The sequence below is a fragment of the Gadus morhua genome, chromosome 16, assembly GCF_902167405.1.
Source record: "Gadus morhua chromosome 16, gadMor3.0, whole genome shotgun sequence".
Taxonomy (NCBI): domain Eukaryota; kingdom Metazoa; phylum Chordata; class Actinopteri; order Gadiformes; family Gadidae; genus Gadus; species Gadus morhua.
In genome coordinates this window covers 8,892,348-8,912,155 of record NC_044063.1, presented here as the reverse complement: position 1 = coordinate 8,912,155, position 19,808 = coordinate 8,892,348, and the positions used below count along the sequence as shown (strand labels likewise).

Genomic DNA, 19,808 nt, shown 5'->3' with positions numbered 1-19,808 from the left:
ATGTATCTGGTGCCCTTTCACCTGGCAGTGGGACCGAAGTGATGCTTGAAGGCCTATATTAATATTTTCTAAAACAAAATCAGGAAACTTCACAGGTTTGATTGTAACATGGGGCGTGATTTTATTTGTCAACCAATATTTTACAAACAAAAGGTGTTGATGAATTTCGGTCAGCGCTCATAGCAGGACTATTGGCTCCGATTGATCCCAGGATGTTAAAAGAGAGATTGGAAGATGGTTAAAGTGGGAAAGGAAGTAGAAAGTAGGAAGTGAAATGAAAAGGTCAGTAGGTTGAAGAGACAGTGTTCAGAAGTCAGAAGTAAGAAGCAACGCTTGATGACAGAGTAGCGTTGTTCTCAGGAAAATCTGCCAGACGGCATCATCCGGCAAAGCTAACTTTACAACAAGACCACCCGTTCGGTTTTTGTTTTTTTATAATATACAAAAAATTGCAGGTATCCATTTGTCTGTTCCGTCTTTACTGATTTACTTCTGGGCAGGGATCATGTCGTCGATGGACTCGGACTTCTCCAGCTTCTTCTCCATCGCCACCATCAGCTTGACACCATCAACCACCATCTGGACCTGATCGACCTCGGAGGAGCCCAGACGATCGGCGTTGGAGATGTCGAACACACCGCCCACGGAGGCTGTGTCGACGCCACCTGGTGGTTGAATCAGGGAGGGGAAATATAAATTAAGGTTTCTATTGATCGCTGGTCAGTTACCACCGATGAGCCTACATCCATGGTGACATTTGGATAAAAAAAAACATTGAGTAGGCCTATATCTGTATACTTATTTATACTGTATATTGTGTAGGCCATGCAAAAATGTATTTTTGTTTTTTTATGTATATTTTTTAGCAAATAAACACAGAATTCAGAATGTACAAATATAGATGATCAATCTATTCATATATGTTCTGGTCATTACTGTGTTTAAAACTTTGTTTATCTTTCAAACCCAACCAGGAGAATTAAGGGTCTCATGGCGGGGAACTCCAGACAGGAACAGAACGGGAACGTACCGGTTCCGCGCTTCTGCAGACGCAGCCTGGTGAGGATCTCCTCGAACTTGGCGTGTGTGCTGAGCTTGGGGAGTTTGACGTGCACGCCGCCGCGCAGGCCGGTTCCCAGGTTGGAGGGGCAGGTGAGCACGTATCCCAGATGCTCGTTCCACATGAAGCCGTGGTTGTGCTTCTTGAAGGTCTCCTCGATCTGCGGGGGGAGGGGCTCAGCGTTAGGAGTGTGTGTGTGTGTGTGTGTGTGTGTGTGTGTGTGTGTGTGTGTGTGTGTGTGTGTGTGTGTGTGTGTGTGTGTGTGTGTGTGTGTGTGTGTGTGTGTGTGTGTGTGTGTGTGTGTGTGTGTGTGTGCATACATGTGTAAGAGTGTGGACAATGTGTGTGTGCGTACATATCAGTGTGTGTGTGTGTGTGTGTGTATGTATAGTGTGTGTGTGTGTGTGTGTGTGTGTGTGTGTGTGTGTGTGTGTGTGTGTGTGTGTGTGTGTGTGTGTGTGTGTGTGTGTGTGTGTGTGTTACCTTCAGCAGACCGGTGCAGAAGCGTCTGAACACCTCCTTCATGTTGCCACCCTGCTGCATGGAGATGACGCGGAGATGATCCTCCTCGTTCACCCAGACCAGGAAAGTCTTAGCATCGTTGTGCCTGAGAGAGAGAGACGGGTAGAGAGACAAAGAGGGTGAGGGAGAGAAGGAGAGAGAGAGACGGGGAGAGAGAGAGATAGAGAGAGAGAGAGAGAGAGAGAGAGAGAGAGAGAGAGAGAGAGAGAGAGAGAGAGACGGAGAGAGACGGGGTGAGAGAGGGAGAGGGAGGGAGAGAGAGAGACGGAGAGAGACAGGGAGAGAGACAGAGACGGAGAGGGAGAGAGAGCACCAGAAAGAAAAGGGGAAAACGACTTTAATAATAATCTCTTTCAGGGACAAAATAATCTTTGTACATTGTATAAACGTGCAGAATAAGCAACAGTTTGTCACACTAACTGGATATTCTGTGCGTGTGTGTTAGTGTGTGCGTGTGTGTGTGTCTGTGTGCGTGTGTGCGTCCCTCACCAGATGCCTCTAGCGTCGGGCCAGTCGCGGGCCATGCCGGCGCAGGTCAGCAGGGGGGAGACGGGCTTGTCGAACAGGAAGTGGTCGTTGATCAGCTGGTCCTGCTCCTTGTCGGTCATGCCGTTCAGGGGGTAGTACTTACCCTTGAACTCACCGCTCAGGGTGGCCAGAGCTGGGGACAGAACCACGGCAGACTCATCAGCAGCTGGAAGCTAGTACCGGTCATGTCTGCAGAATACTCTGAGTGCCCCAACACGCTCTCCCTCTGTAATATCTTGGGCCTCAATATACTCGGGGGTCGTGTACACCCAATCCAAAAAAAAATATTTTCTTATGAAATGTGTTGTTTTTTTAACAGAAACCCAAGACCAGTTCAAGAAGCTCGAAGTAGAATGAATGATGTCCGCATAAGTCATCCCCCAAAAGAACAGAAGATAAGAAACGGTGATACATTGAGACCCCTTTGTTTGACGTGACTGGACTAGACTAGCCGATAGTTACCCTCGATGGAGAGCTTCTCGATGGTTCTGCGCTCCCCACGGCTGTTGTGGGGGGGCAGGGTGAACCCCTTGATGGAGCGTCCGGTACGCACGCGGCTGGAGAGCACGTAGGCGGGGTCCAGGTCATCTCCTCCCTGGGGGGCGACAGAAGACGAGAGGTGTGGTGAATGGACTTTTAACAGACGTCATTAACACAGAGAGAGAGAGAGAGAGAGAGAGAGAGAGAGAGAGAGAGAGAGAGAGAGAGAGAGAGAGAGAGGGGGGGGGGGGGGGAGAGAGAGAGAGAGAGACAGAGTGAGAGAGTGAGGGAGAGAAAGAGAGAGAGAGAGAGACAGAGGGAGACAGAGACAGAGAGAGGGAGGGAGACAGAGACAGAGAGAGGGAGGGAGACAGAGACAGAGACAGAGACAGAGAGAGACAGAGACAGAGACAGAGAGAGTATTTCTGCAGAGGAGGAGTTGTTGTGGTGAGTTCCCTCTCGCTCCCTCACTCATTCTCACACTGCTGTTCTCTGCTTCCTCAGAACCACTGAAGGGGGGCACGCTGCATCTACAGGCCCTGCTGGCCGGCCCGGCTTACCTTCAGGTTCTCGAAGTTCAGGTCGGTCCTGTGCTTGTCGGTGGGTTTGTATCCACTGTGACGGTCGGAGATGATGGGGTCCAGCAGATCCTTGAAGACCTCGTAGGACTCCTCGTCACCAGCGACGCAGCCCACGGTCATGATGAAGGGGTGGCCTGGAGGGGAGGGGGGGGGGCATGGTTAGTGGTCATGCACAAGAGCTGTCACGGTAGACGCTTGTTGATGTAACCGATACACTCACACACATACATTAATGAATGAGTACCAATTCCCTTCTATTCCCTGCCTTACTTGTTCTCTGTATAGTATACTATTCAAGTGTACTAAATGTAGGTATTACCAATACTTAATTTTGCCTTTATTACTAAAAAAATAAAAAGTATATTTGATACGCTATACACACACATACATTGTATCCCTAGTTTTAGGTAAAACAATCCCACCCGACTAGATAGAAAATGGTTCACGATATGGTGGTACTACCATCCCCGGGACCACCAGACTGATGTCCTGGGGGGTCTACACTCTATAGGCCCACGAGCTGCTGCCTCTTACCGGGGTTATCCACACCGGTCTGGATGATGTCATCCACGGTGAAGCCACTGGGGGTGGACTTTCCCCTCAGCTTGTTGTAAATGTCCTTGGTCAGCACCTGAGGTCACACACACACACACACACACACACATGAAGACCAGGACCAAGCCCCCGCAGCACCAAGAGTCCAGTGCCCTGAGCTACGTTCGGTTCTGTTCGGCCATGTTTGTTTGAAATAGAATGGCCTTAAGACCCTTAACGTTAACCATACAAAAAACACGGTTGCGCAAAGAATCAGAGTATCTTATCGCAATATTTACAGAATTGCAATCATATCGCATCAGCACTACAAAATTATCGTTATATCGTGTTTTGAGGTCGATAACCTTCTCTATTAACCTAGTGGTTGTTGAAACAGGTAAGGGTTAGGGATGGGGATCAGAGATCTGGGTTGTACTTTGGCCATGTAGTGGTTGTGTAGAGACAGGGTTAAGGTTAGGTTAAGGGTGAAGGGTGAGGGTAGATAGGGGACTCGTACCTTGGCCATGTGGTTGTTGTGCAGAGACAGATCGGGGAACTCCTCGTCCCCGGAGAACTTCATCTTGTAGTCATTGTGGCAGTTCTTTGCCATGGCTGTAGCTTTAGTTCTGTCTGGAGGGCAGAAGGACGTAAACACTTCAATACCAATCCAAATAAATAAAATCACTTAATTTGCAATATAAGGGATCAATACCAATATCCTTCTCAAAAGTACAAAATAATGAATATAGTAATAAAAGTTTGCTATTAACTTTTTTATAAAGCTGTTGTCTGGTCGAAACCCATAAACGAAATTTAGAATACAAAGACAACGAGGCTAATGATTTGTGATTAGCTTCTATCACATTATATCTGACTATCTACAACTGGCTGTTAGAGATGATTTGGATGTAGAACCAATGGAGCAAACCTTCCCACAACTCAGAGATTATTATACCCTGTGTCCTGGCTGGGGCTTCATAAAGGCCCTCAAGAGCCTTATCTATTAGTCTCCTGGTGAAGACTAAACACCTTCTCATCATCTCCCTCTGAATATGTCTCAATCTGGCTCTCTTCCTCTCTCCCCGCCTTTGTCCCCCCCCCCCCCCCCCCCCCCCCTCTCCGTCTCCTTCTCTCCCCCCTCCCTCTCCTTCTCTCTCCCCCCCCTTCTCCTTCTCTGTCTCCCCCCCCCCCCTCTCCCTCTCCCTCTCCCTCTCTCCTGTTGTGCAGCAGCTGTGCAACCTGCCTGCCCTTCCGGGATTATAAAAAGCTGCTGCGTTAACAGCTGCCCTCTCTGCACCTGTTCCGATGCTCCTGGAAGCTAAAGAAACGAGCGAGCATCGCTCAGCTTCCCCAATCGGACACACTATAAGCTGGGCTGCAACGTGCATGCAGATACACCCAGGCAGTTACAACCAGGTCCACTGCAGCATCCTAATTAGAGGAGATGCGCCAATCAATCAACCAATCAATACTCCTGGTTGCAAGGACCAATCAAAATGCAAAGATGAATTGAAAGGCTGTATAAAGTTAAGAATCTTAAGAGACCAGCTCTCTCGCGAAAAGCATAACAAAGTCTGATAGTAGTATGGTAGTTATACGTAACAATCCGATATAACTCTCCCTGTCTCTTAGAAACACTTGGGGTGCATTCGATCCGGGACACCTGGCGTGTCTAAAGGTCACGGCGCCGGGCTCCAGCAGGTCGGCGGCTATATTAAGCGCTCCTCGCTATGCACACGCACGGACACCAGAGCCACGCCAACAACTGCCGTCAGCGCAACAGCTGAGACACACCAGCCTCCCCCGAACCCTCCTCCAACACCCTCCACCCCTCCGGCCTCCATGCCACCCCCCCTGCCAACACCTCCCTGCAGGCCTGCAGACACCGCCGGCCTACGCAGGCCTGCGGTCGGTATCTTAAACCAGGCTCCGTAGTCGGATAACAAAAGTCCAAAATAGGAAATGCAAAAATGCAAGAGATACAGGGGGCTTCAGGGCTCCGGCAGAGGAGTGAGTTCCCTTCCTGTCTCCGTGTTTTTCCTTTGCAGGGTTGCGAGTTGCGTCCGTATTTCTAGGAGAGAACGTCGAGTCCCACAGGCCTCCCATGCTCATCCCAACTCATTGCATTGCACAGCGGCAGATTGATTTTTGCTTTACCTGCTCAAGAGAAAGAAACAACAGATCCCGGGATCAAATCCTGTAATCAACTGTAGGGGTAGCCCAACTCCGCCAGGTGCCAGGCTGTGCTTCTTATACCAGGACCTCTCTCCCCATTGGCCGGCCGCACCCGTGCCCTGGGTCGGGATTGGTCGGAGCGCAGGGAGGGGCGGGGGGGTACCCCGTTTTCTAAAAGGCAAGAACGTACATCACTGCTCTGAACATGGGGCCTTGGACAACAGCTGTGGCCGGCCTAGCTCCGCCCACCCAGCCATCAGGCCACGCCCCTTCACCTCAGCCTGCTAGTAACAGGGATAGGACACGAGTTCGCTTTAGTACAGGGATCGAAGAAAAGATTATCGGTTTGATCCCCATCTCTCCAATCCTTTGTAGGCTTGAACCCTAACTCTACCGTAATGGCCTGTGTCTGGATGGACTTTTGGTTGCTTTGGATTAAAGTTTAATATAAATAATTAGGCTTTGAAAATATTGTTAATGAGATAATATATAATATAGGATTTAAAGTTAGGTTTTAAATCTGTTCCCTGGAGTAGTTTACATCACAGTTCTGTCTAGGATTAGGTCCTTATTACCTCAGCACATCAATGACTGAAGTGTAGATCATGTTGCATAGGGGCTGCGGCTTGCAGCTCACTTTCGTACTACTTACATGCATGTGTGTCAGAGTGCAGTGTGTGTGTGTGTGTGTGTGTGTGTGTGTGTGTGTGTGTGTGTGTGTGTGTGTGTGTGTGTGTGTGTGTGTGTGTGTGTGTGTGTGTGTGTGTGTGTGTGTTTGTGTCTGTATGTCTGTATGTGTGTATGTGTCTGCGTATCTTCTTGTCCTCAGACATGCTGAAGGGCCCCAAGGGTAACATCTCCTGTGGTTTTGCACATGAAGGTGATTGGCTGTCATTAAGTGTCGCTAATAAATAAACGCCTGGCATCTTTAGTGTTGTCATGGCAATGAAGATGGTCTGAATGTTTACATACAATATAAACTGGTCAGGATTTTTAAGATAATTATCGAATGGTTCGTGCTTTTTAGGTTTATTTTTGTTTCAAGGGCGTGGCCCTTTGACCTCTATATGGCCTGAAATTTTTGCTACATACATTTTCATTATATTTATTGTGACTTAAATATATATATTGAAAATTGTGTTTGGATTCACAAGTGCAATCCCACCCATCGACAGGTGCACTGACTGAGTAACCTATTCATGCATGGACCGATGGACAGGTGTGTACTCTTGTTACAATGCAATCGTGCTCCTGTGCACGCATACATTTCCACATGCATGTGTTACATACAGTACATTCATGCATTCATTGACACCTCGCACCAGCGACAATTCTCTCTCAGCCAGAAGGAATCCTGACGACGCTGAATGGTCACCGGTTCACAGTTTACCTAGTTAGTAGGGGAAGGACCTCGGTTCGCTCTGTATCTACCAGGGCTGACGTGAGCACAAACATGAAGTATGATCTGTACAGATTCTAAACAAGTTCGAAAGGGTTCAGGACAGAACATTCTATCGTAAACCTTACCTTCCAATCTATTTCCAGCCAGACATTCAGACCCACCCCTCACCCCCCACCCCACTCAGCCCCCACTCACTCTGCCCCCACCCCTGGTAGTTGCCAGTCCCATTACGCTAATCAGTAACAAGATAGATTTGGGTAACTAACACGCGGACACATATTAAATCATACCCCTACATCAAGTGCCAGAACAGACCCCCTGGGTCGTTGCTACGGGACACAAACACACACACACACGCACGCACACACACACACACACACACACACACACACACACACACACACACACACACACACACACACACACACAGACACACACACACAAACCCTCTCTCTCTCTCTCTCTCTCTGCCTCTCTCTATCGCTATCTCACAAACACACACACACACAGACACACACACACACACACTCGCACAAAGTGTCTCTCCCTCTCTCTCTCACACGCACACACACGCTCACACTCACACACCGACACCAGGGAGGCCACCAGCTTCCTCTGTTACATCAGAGACTGGTTTCCCCAAAGCATGCCAGACGGCCCTATGGGAAATGTGGCATTCTGTCTTTAAGCGGGTTGCCAAGACAACGTCTTCCAGGGTTACCTGTATTACGGAGGGTTAAGATCAACGCGTCAAACCGCTCGGAAACATGGCCAGAAGACAACACTTACACAACACTTCGTTGCCTCAGCAAAGTATTGGTTTGCCTCTAAAGGTCAACGGGTCAAGAGGTCAGCCATGAACATACTTGTGATACGCAGAGTGAAGCAGTTTGAATTCCAGGTTAATGTGACTTGTTTAAGCTGCTGCTTTTGCGACTTTATGACATTTTTTTACATTAATTACATAACAGTTAGTTACGCTGCATGGTGCTTTCCTCTTGAGAGGGGTTGGTAAAACCGTAGGGTACCCTCCACACCAACTTCTGATGTTTGTTATCGGTCCCATTAATCTCCCATAAGGCATGTCTCTTATGTTTTTGCACCTGCTCCTATTGTCTTCTTTGTTACTTTACATTTTGAGCACATTGTCTGAAGAATTTTTGTCATAAAGCATTTCAAGACGTCCAACTTTAACAAAAACTTAACGTTGCCTTAAAAGCCCTCTGAGTGATTTAAATCCTGTGCACCATTGGATTTGGGTAACTAAAAGCCATTGAATTGAATAAGCAGGGCTCCCTTATTCAACAGTGAATAGGGGAGGCCTGCTGCAGCCTGAGGCCGGCCGGTGTCAGGTGCTCAGACTGTGGCCCGGGAACCTGCCACCCTGGCATTGCTCTCTGCTCCAAGATTAGACCGCCACACTATCCCCAGGCCCCTCCCCCTCGCCCACCCCCACCCAGACCCCCACCCAGACCCCCACCCAGACCCCCACCCAGACCCCTCCCAGCCGTCCCCGGCCCTGCTGCCAAAAGTACAGTTATGCAACCATCGGGGTGGGGGTGGGGGGATTACGCAATGAGAATAATCACAGGATGGAGGATAATAGAGTAGAGTGTAGGATAGTAGAAGAGATTAGGATACAGTAGAGTATAATAGAATGCAGTAGAATATAGCAAGGGGCTTCAGAATGGAGTTTCCACATTCCACCCAGGCTAGGGGAGTGATAGGGGCCAAGTAAATGAACCAAGAAGGAGACATATCGGAGAGACAACAAGGCCAAGCGACCAGGAGCTCAGTCAGGTAGCTGTCGTTTGGACTGCTGCCCTGAATCCCACAGCTGTTGTTGCCTAGTTACAACTCGTGTGGCCAACGATACCACTTCTTCCTGAAAAATCAACACCCAGCATCGCCTCTCGATGCTGTCCATATCGGTTCTCTCTCCCGGCGAACGGATCTGTCTTAATTAAATCAATGTGTAATAAGTAAACACGCCATCCCCATCACCACGCACGCACGCACGCACACACGCACGCACGCACGCACGCACACACACACACACACACACACACACACACACACACACACACACACAGGGCGAGGTGGACTTGGGTGTACGGTGGCGGTGTCCTCTAGTAGCGGTGTCCTCTGCTGCAGAGGAACAATAATTGCATTGTTTTCTTATCATGAGTACTTTTTTTTGTATCATATTTAGAATTCCCCTCATGTTAGTAACTAGGAAGTTCCTCCAGAATTAAGACTTAGTTCAGGAGAGTTGTGATCCAAGATAGGATTAAATGTGGTCCTCTTCCCCACTCCTAGTCCGGGACCATGCTTGGACGTTAGATGTAAATGCACTAGGTTTGGGTGTACCTAGGTATTTGGGTCTCTGTGTATGCTCAGTATGGTGCTAACATGCTACATGGTGTGTGTGCTGGGTGTGAGGGCTAGTATCACACCCTGTCACCAGAGCCTCCGGGGTCCTGTTCCGGGACCCCAAAGGGGGCAAGGGCCGTGTCAGACCCCCATCACGGTGACCTGTGTTTTATTAGCGAGTAGCGGCTCGCCCAAATATAACAGAATCGAACCCAACACCACGGTTTGCATGAGTTCAGTCGAGCAATAAGACTTTATTAGCATGGCCAGGTTTCTGAGATGAAAAACAGGGACATTTCTTATTTGGGGGACCGTATATCGCCTAAATATTTGATGTTATGATTTCTGTAATGGAAAAAAGGGGACATATTTACATATTGCCTGTTCTTATCAAGAATGTTTGCCCCCAATGGTTCACTGGGGTTTAAGCCTTGGTGACCAAATAAAAAGCAAGCCAAAAAGGCTACTCGAATAGGGATCCTCTCTACTATACTGATTGCTTTACCTTTACGATCGTTCTTGCCTGCTTATGGTGTAAGCCGATAGCAAGGGAGAGCCTGAGGATAATTACCAGCTGTTGTGAAATTAATATTCAATCAGGATTGGATGCATATTATCCTCCGATGGGCTGCTATGGTTACCCTTGTCACTGGCTGATTAGGCGTTACGGCTGTACAGCTGTCCTCCGTTGACGGAAACTCACTTGAGGCTGCATTTACCTGGCATGAGGGGTGCATTTAAAAAACATTCACAGTTTTTCAAAGTGGTGGTCCGGGTGTTTGTCTCTCCTCTTAAGCATGCAATGTTTCTGCCATGAGGGGTGCATTTAACCACTAGTGTCCAGTTTATTAGCAACTTCTTTTAAATATGCATTGGAACTGCACTGCTCTCTGTTGTTCTCTGACAGGACAAGAGACAGGAAGATGTGTCAACGACACAGAAACAGGCCTAACGCATAAACACAGTGAACCTGTTGACAACCAGATGTTAAAGGAAGCCATTTTGCACAACAACAACAACAACAACAACAACAAGCCCCCACATAAATAAATACAACCCCAAAATGACATAGTACATACTGTAGTGTAGTAGATATATTTAGCTAGATGTCTCTAAGGACGTTGAGATCTCTTGCTCTCTAGGAGGGCGGAAGGTGTCTGGGCTGATGCTGCTGGAAGGCTACTGGAATTCTCTGAATTAATTGAAAGACAGACAGACAAATAAATAAATAGACAGAATGATAGATAGATATTCATGTTTAACACACATTGCATTAAATAGGAAACAAAAATAATAAATGCCCCATTTTAGTATAATTTGAATGGAGGTGTGGTCGTGTGGTGTATTTATATCTACACACATGAGGGGGACCAGTAGTTACTGGTGGTGGTGGGAGCTGTAACAGTTACCAGTAGCGGCTGCTGGGGGGATGGGGGGCTGAAACAGTTACCAGTAGCTGCTGCGGCTGGTGGGGGGGAGCTGAAACAGTTAAAGGGTCCCTATGTATAGCAGCTCATCACTAGGGCTATCTGGCCTCCTGCTAGCCAGATTGAATTGCCTTGACTCAGCTGTCATTCCCTCCCCCCCCCCCCCCCCCCTCCCTCCCCCCCTCCCTCCCTCCCATCCTACCTCCCCCCCGCCCTTCCCTCTACCTCTTGGTCTTTTTCCACCACATGACCCTCACATGATCAGTCTGGTATCAGATCGGGTCTCATTGGATTTTGGATCAATTACCTCACACAAAGTACAGAGTGTACACACTGTAGATGACAGAATACAACTAGAGTGTAAATACATATGCCATGTAATGTGTGTTTGGACGATAATAATAATAATAATAATAAATGAAATTGATATAGCGCTTAATATGGTACTAACGATGTGGTTAAGTGTTCAGTGTGTATGTAGTAATAATTGAAGAAGTAAATATAGACGTTACATGTGATTGCATGCATGTATGTGTGTGTGCGTGTGTGTTTGCGTGTGGTGGGTCTTTTAAGGTATTCCTGGCCACGCATGTGTCTCTACTATGGACAACTGTTCTTAACAGGGTCTTCCTAAACACACGTGAAATAATGACGCACGCACACACACACACACACACACACACACACACACACACACACACACACACACACACACACACACACACACACACACACACACACACACACACACACACACACACACACACACACACACACACATACACACACACACACACACATAGAACTGCTCCACCATGCCAGCTGTGTCCCTCCCAGTAACAGCTGTGTATTGGTGGCAGCTGGGTTCTGCTGTTGTCAGTGTGGATGATGCCAACATGTCCTACTCCACGGTTCGGAGGCAGCTCCACCTCCACCCTCACTTCCCCCCGGGGTTCACAGCCGTGTCTGGCCTGTGATCGGGACACCGTTTTGAGGTCTAGAAATGTTTCTTGGATTTCTCTTCTTCCATCCATCTTCCATCACGCAGAGGATCCTGACCTACTCATGTCCGAGTGCATGTATGTGAATGATGCCACACTTACTAGTTGATAGTTTGCCTGCGGGCAGGAATCATCAGGATGGGTTTGTGTCATGATGATATTGTCGTGATGACAATGTGTATGTGTGTACTGTTTACTTGCCCATTTTCTGAGAAATATATTTGCTTGGTCTTAATTGCATAAAAGTAGGTCACGACTTAATGCCGATGGGAAGACGTGGGTCCTAAGGCCAGACCAGTTGAGAACCACTGATCTAAAGTGATGAACATCACACGGTCACACGTCACCCGATACACTGTAGATTGCTGAAGATTACCGCGCTGGATTATCCGGAGGCCGTGATAATTACCAAACACGTCCGGGGTGACATTAAGTTGAACTGCAAAGGTGCAAACTGCCTCGATTGCTTGATTAAACCACTAATTCATTTAATTTAAACAGATTTCTTGGGGGTTCTTTGCCTTTTATAGAACACTTTAAAAACAAAAATAGGTACAAATACCTTAGTTAATTCTGCCGAAATGACATAGGGTTTGCCCACATAGGAATGCATACGTTAAAGTCTCTCTGTCTGCCATTGAAAGGCCGATGGAAAGCTGGAGAGAAAGATCGCCTCTTTGTAACAGTGTCACACGCTCTGAATGTGCTGGCCTTACACACACTGCTGGGACTATAGAGGCTGGCTTGTCTCGATGTGGCTTGCATCTGTATAAGCCACATCTATAGTCTGTTGTTCTATACTCTGTTCCTCTGCAGCAGAGGAACAATAATTGCATTGTTTTCTTATCATGAGTACTTTTTTTTGTATCATATTTAGAATTCCCCTCATGTTAGTAACTAGGAAGTTCCTCCAGAATTAAGACTTAGTTCAGGAGAGTTGTGATCCAAGATAGGATTAAATGTGGTCCTCTTCCCCACTCCTAGTCCGGGACCATGCTTGGACGTTAGATGTAAATGCACTAAGAGGAACTGGCACTGGGGAAGGGAAACAGGCTCAATACACCAGGAGTGGGATGAGGATGAGGGACATCTGAGCTAATCAAGGCGAGGGAGGACAATCACAGAGCAGGGAGACACAAGGGCCGCGGGTTAGGAGGTTAGGGTAAAAGAGTACTACGGGGAGCAATGAAAGAATGAATGAAACAAATAAAACATAACTTAAGGAGCAGGGCGAGACGTGACAATATGCTTGCAAGCATCCCATAATTAATCAAGCAAATCACCGGGAGCAGTTGTGTGTCTTTCACAAATAAAACATGAAAAAATAAACAGTTAAAAAAAAACGTACTTAGTTACTTCTATTCTATATATTTTTTTATAAATAGACTTGTTTCCCCACCCTAAGCCTTGTGTGACCCCTCTCCCCACTCCCAGTAGTCTTCAGCCTTCCCCAAAGCCCAACCCCATGACCCCTTGACCCCTTGACCCTGCCCCGTCCGTGGACACCTATCCCTGCACTGACCCTAGGCATATAAGGGGCATGCAGGTGGTATATAGTGGTGCGGGGGGGTCTAGTAAAAGTGTACTAGCAGGCCCTGTCGTGGAACAGTGGGTCCTGGGGAGTCACGAGGGCCCCAGGCCTTATAAGGCTGCGGGGCCCAAGGCAGGGGCCCGAGACAGGGGCCCGCGTCAGCTGGCTGAGCTACTCGACCCCCCGGACAGCTGAGCCATCAATCACATGGATCATATAAGTGTCTGTCAGGATCATGTGAAAAGATACGTGTTCACACACACACACACACGCACGCACACGGACAAACATGGGCATGCATGCATGCATGCACGTCTGCACACGTATGCACGCACACACACACTTCACTCCTTCAGTTTTCTTGCTATCGCTGCTATCTTGACCTCTCTCTTCTCTCTCTCTTTCTCTCTCTCTCTTCTTTTAACCCCTCTTTGTCTCGGTCTCGCTGTTTCTTTATCTCTGTCTCTCTGCCTCTGCCTCTGTCTCTCTCTCTGTCTTCCCTCCCCCCACTCTCTCTCCTCTCTCTCTCTCTCCTTCTCTCTCTCTCTCTCTCTCTCTCTCTCTCTCTCTCTCTCTCTCTCTCTCCTCTCTCTCTCTCTCCTTTCTCTCTCTCTCTCTCTCTCTCTCTCTCTCTCTCTCTCTCTCTCTCTCTCTCTCTCTGCCTTCCCTCCCCTTTCTCTCTCGATCCACATCTCACTGAGCGGTCTAGCTCTCTGGCTCCCTCTCTACAAATCTTGAGCAAACTGCAGGTTTAGACTTTTGGGAGCCTCTGTCTTCCCTATTAAAACTAGTCTCTGTCTCTCTCTCTCTCTCTCTCTCTCTCTCTCTCTCTCTCTCTCTCTCTCTCTCTCTCTCTCTCTCTCTCTCTCTCTCTAAATATACTATATTTGTCTTCCTCTGTCTCTCGCTCACCTAATATCAACCCAATATTAACTAATTCTTCTATTTTAAGGGTTACCGATTTCTACTTACTTTGGTCCGTAATCAAAAAATCTATTAAATCAAACTAATCCTTCATCCACTTTAAGTATATGCTGTGAAAAAGATGATGAGTTTGTAGACAGACCACGAGCAGGGTGGAAGTGCAGTTTGTATTTATGCATTAAGTCCCTGCAAAGCTGCTCAGCCACCTCCCACTTCCATCGACTACTTACAAGACTAATGAAGTCTTAATGTAACTAAAAGTTGCTTTTTTTCCTCAACTTCCTTATATCCACAGGATTTGGATTATGCAGTTAAGCTACTAATACGGTACGGTCCTATGTGTGAAGCACATACACACATGTGTGATTAGAAAATATAACAATACTGGAAACAATAGTATGGGAAAATAACTAAAGATGATCATATAATAGTTACTGTTTTATTTGTTGGCAACACTACTGAGGGCAAGACCAAAGCCCGAGACAATAATGCCATTGTTGCGGTTATAATCTCATGGCCAACTGTCGCCCCAAGAGCTCAGGGTCCCGACCAACACACCGGTAGTAGTAGTTCATCCCAGCGGCAGATAGATGGCCTTGTCTCCCGACCCCGACACCATCCCATCCGAGGACGCATCATCATCCCAGTCAGCCCCGGCACCGCAATGCATGCTGGGAATACAGGGATCAGGTAAGCAGAACTGACAGAAGAAACTGAGCTGGCGAGACAGAGAGGGACCCACACACAGCAGGTGAATGATCTGCCAGAGTACTACTACTTTATTACAGTCGAGACACTCTTTAGGATGATCATGGCATGACGTGTGTTGTGACCTACACAGTGGATTAATTTCGAATGAAACGGATCTCGTATCCCAACTACGATTCAAAGAGATCTAAACACCGTCAGGAGTCCGGAATTAACAGGTAGCCCACGATATTCACAAACAATTGTGTGTTTATACGGGACATTAAACCCCCTCTGTGCGTAGCAACACAACTCGGTCACATCTTCTATCAATTCGCCATGAATGTTTTATTATCGACGGCGTGTGCGTGCGCCATATGCGAGTCAGTGCAGCGATTACGGGGACAGGGACGCTGTTTTTTGTCGTGACATGTTCTAAATGTTGTGCGACCACGGTGGTATCCATTCGGATCTGCTCTATAATGCATGACTGAAATAATCCGTACACGAACATATGGCGCTGAGGGCCTGCGCCGCGTCGAAGGTAAACAAACCGCTGCTCTGCCCTGGAGACGCTGTTGATGAGTTGGGTGTGGATCACTTCATGGTAGTTTATTGTGTCTCATTCACAGATTCCGATCACTGAGACTGTGTTCAATGGTAAAGTAGTTACTCATAGGATTAAGACACTGATTAATGTCATGATAGCGTAATAACCATGGCATTGCTCTATTTGTGACTGTGTGCATATGCCGTGTTGCAGGTGTGAGAGCATGCGTGTAGGCGATGCTGGTTCCCCCAGAGGCTATAAGGCTGTAATGATATACCTGATAATGAGGACCAAGATGACTTCATCACTGCAATTAGTCTCAAAGTATTGTATGTCTGAGTCAAACAGCATAAGTGAAACGGTTAACTTAGTTCTACAGAGCTTTGTTGTTGGCCTATATCAGCCCATTGTTATCTGACCGGTTTAATCATTGTCAAAGTTTACGTCTTTATTACAGGACTATTTTAATGTAAAGGACGACATCATTTTAAGAATACACTCACTTCTCAACAGGGACGGTCGAGATCTTAACACAATGTGATAAAATTGATAATTCAGAACCTATTGAGAACATGCATTTCCTCTCTAAATCAAATGTACTTTTGATTTAGAGAGGTACAGTATATAGCTTAAGATGTATTTAGCTCATGTATTGTGTTGTAGTGTATGCACATATATCAAAGTGCAACACAAAATAGGACATCGGATCCACAATCAAGCACCATAACCAAAATGGTGAACCAAACAATAGCACTCCCTTTTGACACACCTTTACCTTTCCAACCTCCATACAGACACGTCCTCCCACACACCTTTACCTGTCCCCCCTCCATACAGACACGTCCTCCCACACACCTTTACCTGTTCCTCTTCCCTGCACACACCCTTCAAGCACAGCTTCCCCTGTGCGCTCTTCAAACCAACGCCAAAGAGGAACCTTTCCGGCGGAGCCATGTTGTCGGGGGACGAGATTCTGTGCAGCACACGGCAGGTCATCGCGGGGCTGGAGGCGCTGCGGGGGGAGAACCGCAGTCTGCTGGACGACCTGCAGGGGGCCATGGAGACACGGCTGGTGCCCGACAGCGGCAGCCTGGAGCAGGAGAAGAGCAGCCTCATCCACCAGTCCCTGGAGAGGATCGAGCTGGGCCTGGGGGAGGCACAGGTACACGCTCAAAGAGACACACACACACACACACACACACACACACACACACACACACACACACACACACACACACACACACACACACACACACACACACACACACACACACACACACACACACACACACACACACACACACACACACATCTGTGCCGAACCAGGACCAGCAGTACTGGAGTGCATTGAGCTGGGCCTGGGGGGGAAGCACAGGTGCACACCCAAACAGAATAGCACGCCATGGGGGTGGCAGTAGCTCGGCAGTAGCTCGAGAGGTAGAGCGGTTTGACTTGTAACCGGGAGGTTGCTAGCTCGATCCCCGGCTCCTCCTAGCTGAGTGTGGAGTTGTCCCTGAGTAAGGCAGCTCACCCTGACCCCTCCCGACGAGCTGGCTGTCGCCCTACGTGGTCACCCCGCCGTCGGTGTTAGAATGTGTGAATGGATGGTTGTAAGTCGCTTTGGATAAAAGCGTCAGCAAAGTCCCCTAAATCTAAATGTAATTCTAAATGAAAACAGCACAGAGCATACTGAACGAAGGCCACATGACGTTCAGTGGAGAGGAATTTCTCAGATGAATAACAGCAACTAAAGAAATGTCTACTATTTACTAGTCCAAGTATTAACTTTATCAACAGCAACTTACAGTGAATTCAGAGGACATGTCATCAAAGAGCAGGGAGGGGTAGGGTCGTCTTGCTCAAAGATGCCCACAGGGTAGGCTGCGGACGTTTTGGATGGATCGAACCCAGTACATCTCAGCCTGGAGCCTTATATACTCTAGTCACCGCACCAGTCAGACCAGTATCACACCCTGTTGCTCGCCCAGCTGAGCTCCGAGCACACACCAACCACCAAAGGGCTATTGACAGTAGTGAGAGTGTTGTGAGAGTGGACCTAGAGCCTCCGTTGTCCTCCTCCAGGTCATGATGGCGCTGTCAGCCCACCTGGGCTCTCTGGAGGCGGAGAAACAGAAGCTGCGTGCCCAGGTGAGCCCCCGGAGCACCACCACCCAGGAGTCACACACTGTGGTGGTCTTTTCTATGCGTTTGTTCTTCATTGTTCTCATTTTTCTTCTTTTCATATTTTTTTTTACTTCTATTACTCATTCTTCCTCCTTTTGATCTTCTCCTACTATCCTTCTACTATTTCACTTCTCCACCTCCTCCAACACCAACTCCTCCTCCTCCCCCCCTCCTCACTTTTCAACCACTACCTCCTCCTCCCCCTCTCCTCTTCCCCCTCCTCCTCCCCCTCCTCCTCCATCGCCTTTCTACCACTTCCTCTACCTCCTCCTCCTTCTCCCTTTCTCCTCCTCCTCTCTTTCTCCTCCTCCTCCTCTTTCTTCTCCTGATCCTCCTCCTCTTCTTCCTCCTCCATCACCTTTCTATCACTACCTCCTCCTCCCCCTCTCCTCCTCCTCCTCCTTCTCCATCACCTTTCTATCACTACCTCCTCCTCCCCCTCCTCCACTATCTCTCCCCTCCTCCCCCCTCCCTCCACCTCCCCCTCCCCCAGGTGCGGAGGCTGTGCCAGGAGAACCAGTGGCTGAGGGACGAGCTGGCCGGGGCCCAGACGCGGCTGCAGGAGCGGGAGCAGGAGGTGGTGACGCTGGAGGAGCAGAACAGACACCTGCAGTTCATGGCCTCCATACGCAAATACGACCAGGACTCCCCGTCACAGGTGAGGGGGCGGAGCCAGGGGTTCAAACACCCAATCATCCCAGCCGACATGGTGTGAGGGGGAGGAGCCTGTCAGCGGGGGTCCAGACACTCAATCTGGGTCACATGGTGCGAGGGGGAGGAGCCTCTCAGCGTGGGTCCAGACGCTCAATCTGGGTCACATGGTGCGAGGGGGAGGAGCCTGTCAGCGGGGGGTTAAAAGAGCCAACCATCTCGGCCACGGAGCTCGGTGGAGTGGGCTGTTTCTCTGTCGTCGTCGGTCCCACCTGGTTCCTAAAGATTAGAGTCGGATCGGATCCTAGCCAGACTGGTACACACCTGAGAAGCATTTAGGACTGAGAGACTTCAGCCAATCACAGTGTTTTAACAGCATGCCTTTGATTGGTCCTCCCCAGGACGACAAAGACCCATCGTCCAATAAGGAGTCGCTGGACGACCTCTTCCCCACCGAAGAGGAGGAGCCGTCACAGAGTAAGAGCAGCGCCAAGGCAACACGAATGTGGGTGTGGTCCCAATGATCCGAAGTGTTTTGTGCGTTTTAACGAACGTTGCTGGATGTAAACACCACTAACACACACTTTCATAACCATCTGATTCTGATGCAAAAAGCAACTCTGCATTAGGTCCAGTTGTTCTTTCAAGGGGACACATTAATCCACCAGGTGTGAGTGTGATTAGCCCTTGATCGACCTCTTCTGACATCACAGGTGGGCGTGTCCACCTAGATGTGTGCCGGACAGATCAGTCTTCCAGCCTACCCAGTGGACCGTAGCAAACATTGCTCGTCTATCCGTCCCACATCTAGGTGGACGCGCCCACTCGTGATGTCAGAAGAGGCCGATATTCAAAACAGCTCGTAACGACCGATCGCACTCACACCTGGTGGTTTGATCAGTCACCTTTTAAGGAACCAGCTCACGGAGCACTAACATTAAGTACCGCAGTCTCAACCCAAATGTCCGCCCCCAGTGCCCCAGCCGCGGCACAGCTGCGCCGCCGCCGCCGCCCAGCAGGGGGGCTACGAGATCCCAGCCCGCCTGCGGACCCTCCACAACCTGGTGATCCAGTACGCGTCGCAGGGCCGCTACGAGGTGGCCGTGCCCCTCTGCAAACAGGTAGGGCCCCCCCCCCCCAACCCCCTGACTACAGGCTGCCCCACAGACACACTGTGGATCCACTTAGATCCACTTAG

General features: G+C 48.7%; 2 protein-coding genes across 8 annotated transcripts in view; one reads left to right on the top strand and one right to left on the bottom strand.

The window, feature by feature from the left end:
• Nucleotides 1–96: 96 nt before the first annotated feature.
• ckmb (creatine kinase, muscle b) lies at nucleotides 97–6,065 on the bottom strand. The gene is made up of 9 exons (XM_030337318.1): nucleotides 5,863–6,065; nucleotides 4,223–4,335; nucleotides 3,706–3,802; nucleotides 3,151–3,305; nucleotides 2,573–2,705; nucleotides 2,072–2,243; nucleotides 1,544–1,667; nucleotides 1,031–1,220; nucleotides 97–665 (listed from the first exon to the last, which is right to left on the bottom strand). Exons 2-9 carry the CDS (start codon nucleotides 4,313–4,315, stop codon nucleotides 487–489), a joined length of 1,143 nt encoding a protein of 380 aa, XP_030193178.1. The 5' UTR covers nucleotides 4,316–4,335; nucleotides 5,863–6,065; the 3' UTR covers nucleotides 97–486.
• A 9,105-nt stretch (nucleotides 6,066–15,170) lies between these two features.
• The window catches only part of klc3 (kinesin light chain 3), a 12,780-nt gene continuing 8,142 nt past the window's right edge, over nucleotides 15,171–19,808 (top strand). Inside the window, exons 1-7 of one of the 7 annotated variants that reach the window (XM_030381600.1) lie at nucleotides 15,174–15,289; nucleotides 15,380–15,464; nucleotides 16,673–16,937; nucleotides 17,858–17,923; nucleotides 18,453–18,617; nucleotides 19,012–19,087; nucleotides 19,586–19,731. In XM_030381600.1, coding sequence (XP_030237460.1) covers nucleotides 15,394–15,464; nucleotides 16,673–16,937; nucleotides 17,858–17,923; nucleotides 18,453–18,617; nucleotides 19,012–19,087; nucleotides 19,586–19,731 — 789 coding nt within the window. In that variant the 5' untranslated portion in view covers nucleotides 15,174–15,289; nucleotides 15,380–15,393. Of the gene's footprint in view, nucleotides 15,465–16,569; nucleotides 16,938–17,857; nucleotides 17,924–18,452; nucleotides 18,618–19,011; nucleotides 19,088–19,585; nucleotides 19,732–19,808 lie in introns of all 7 variants that reach the window. The other 6 variants (XM_030381599.1, XM_030381603.1, XM_030381604.1 and 3 more) reach the window with 6 other exon arrangements.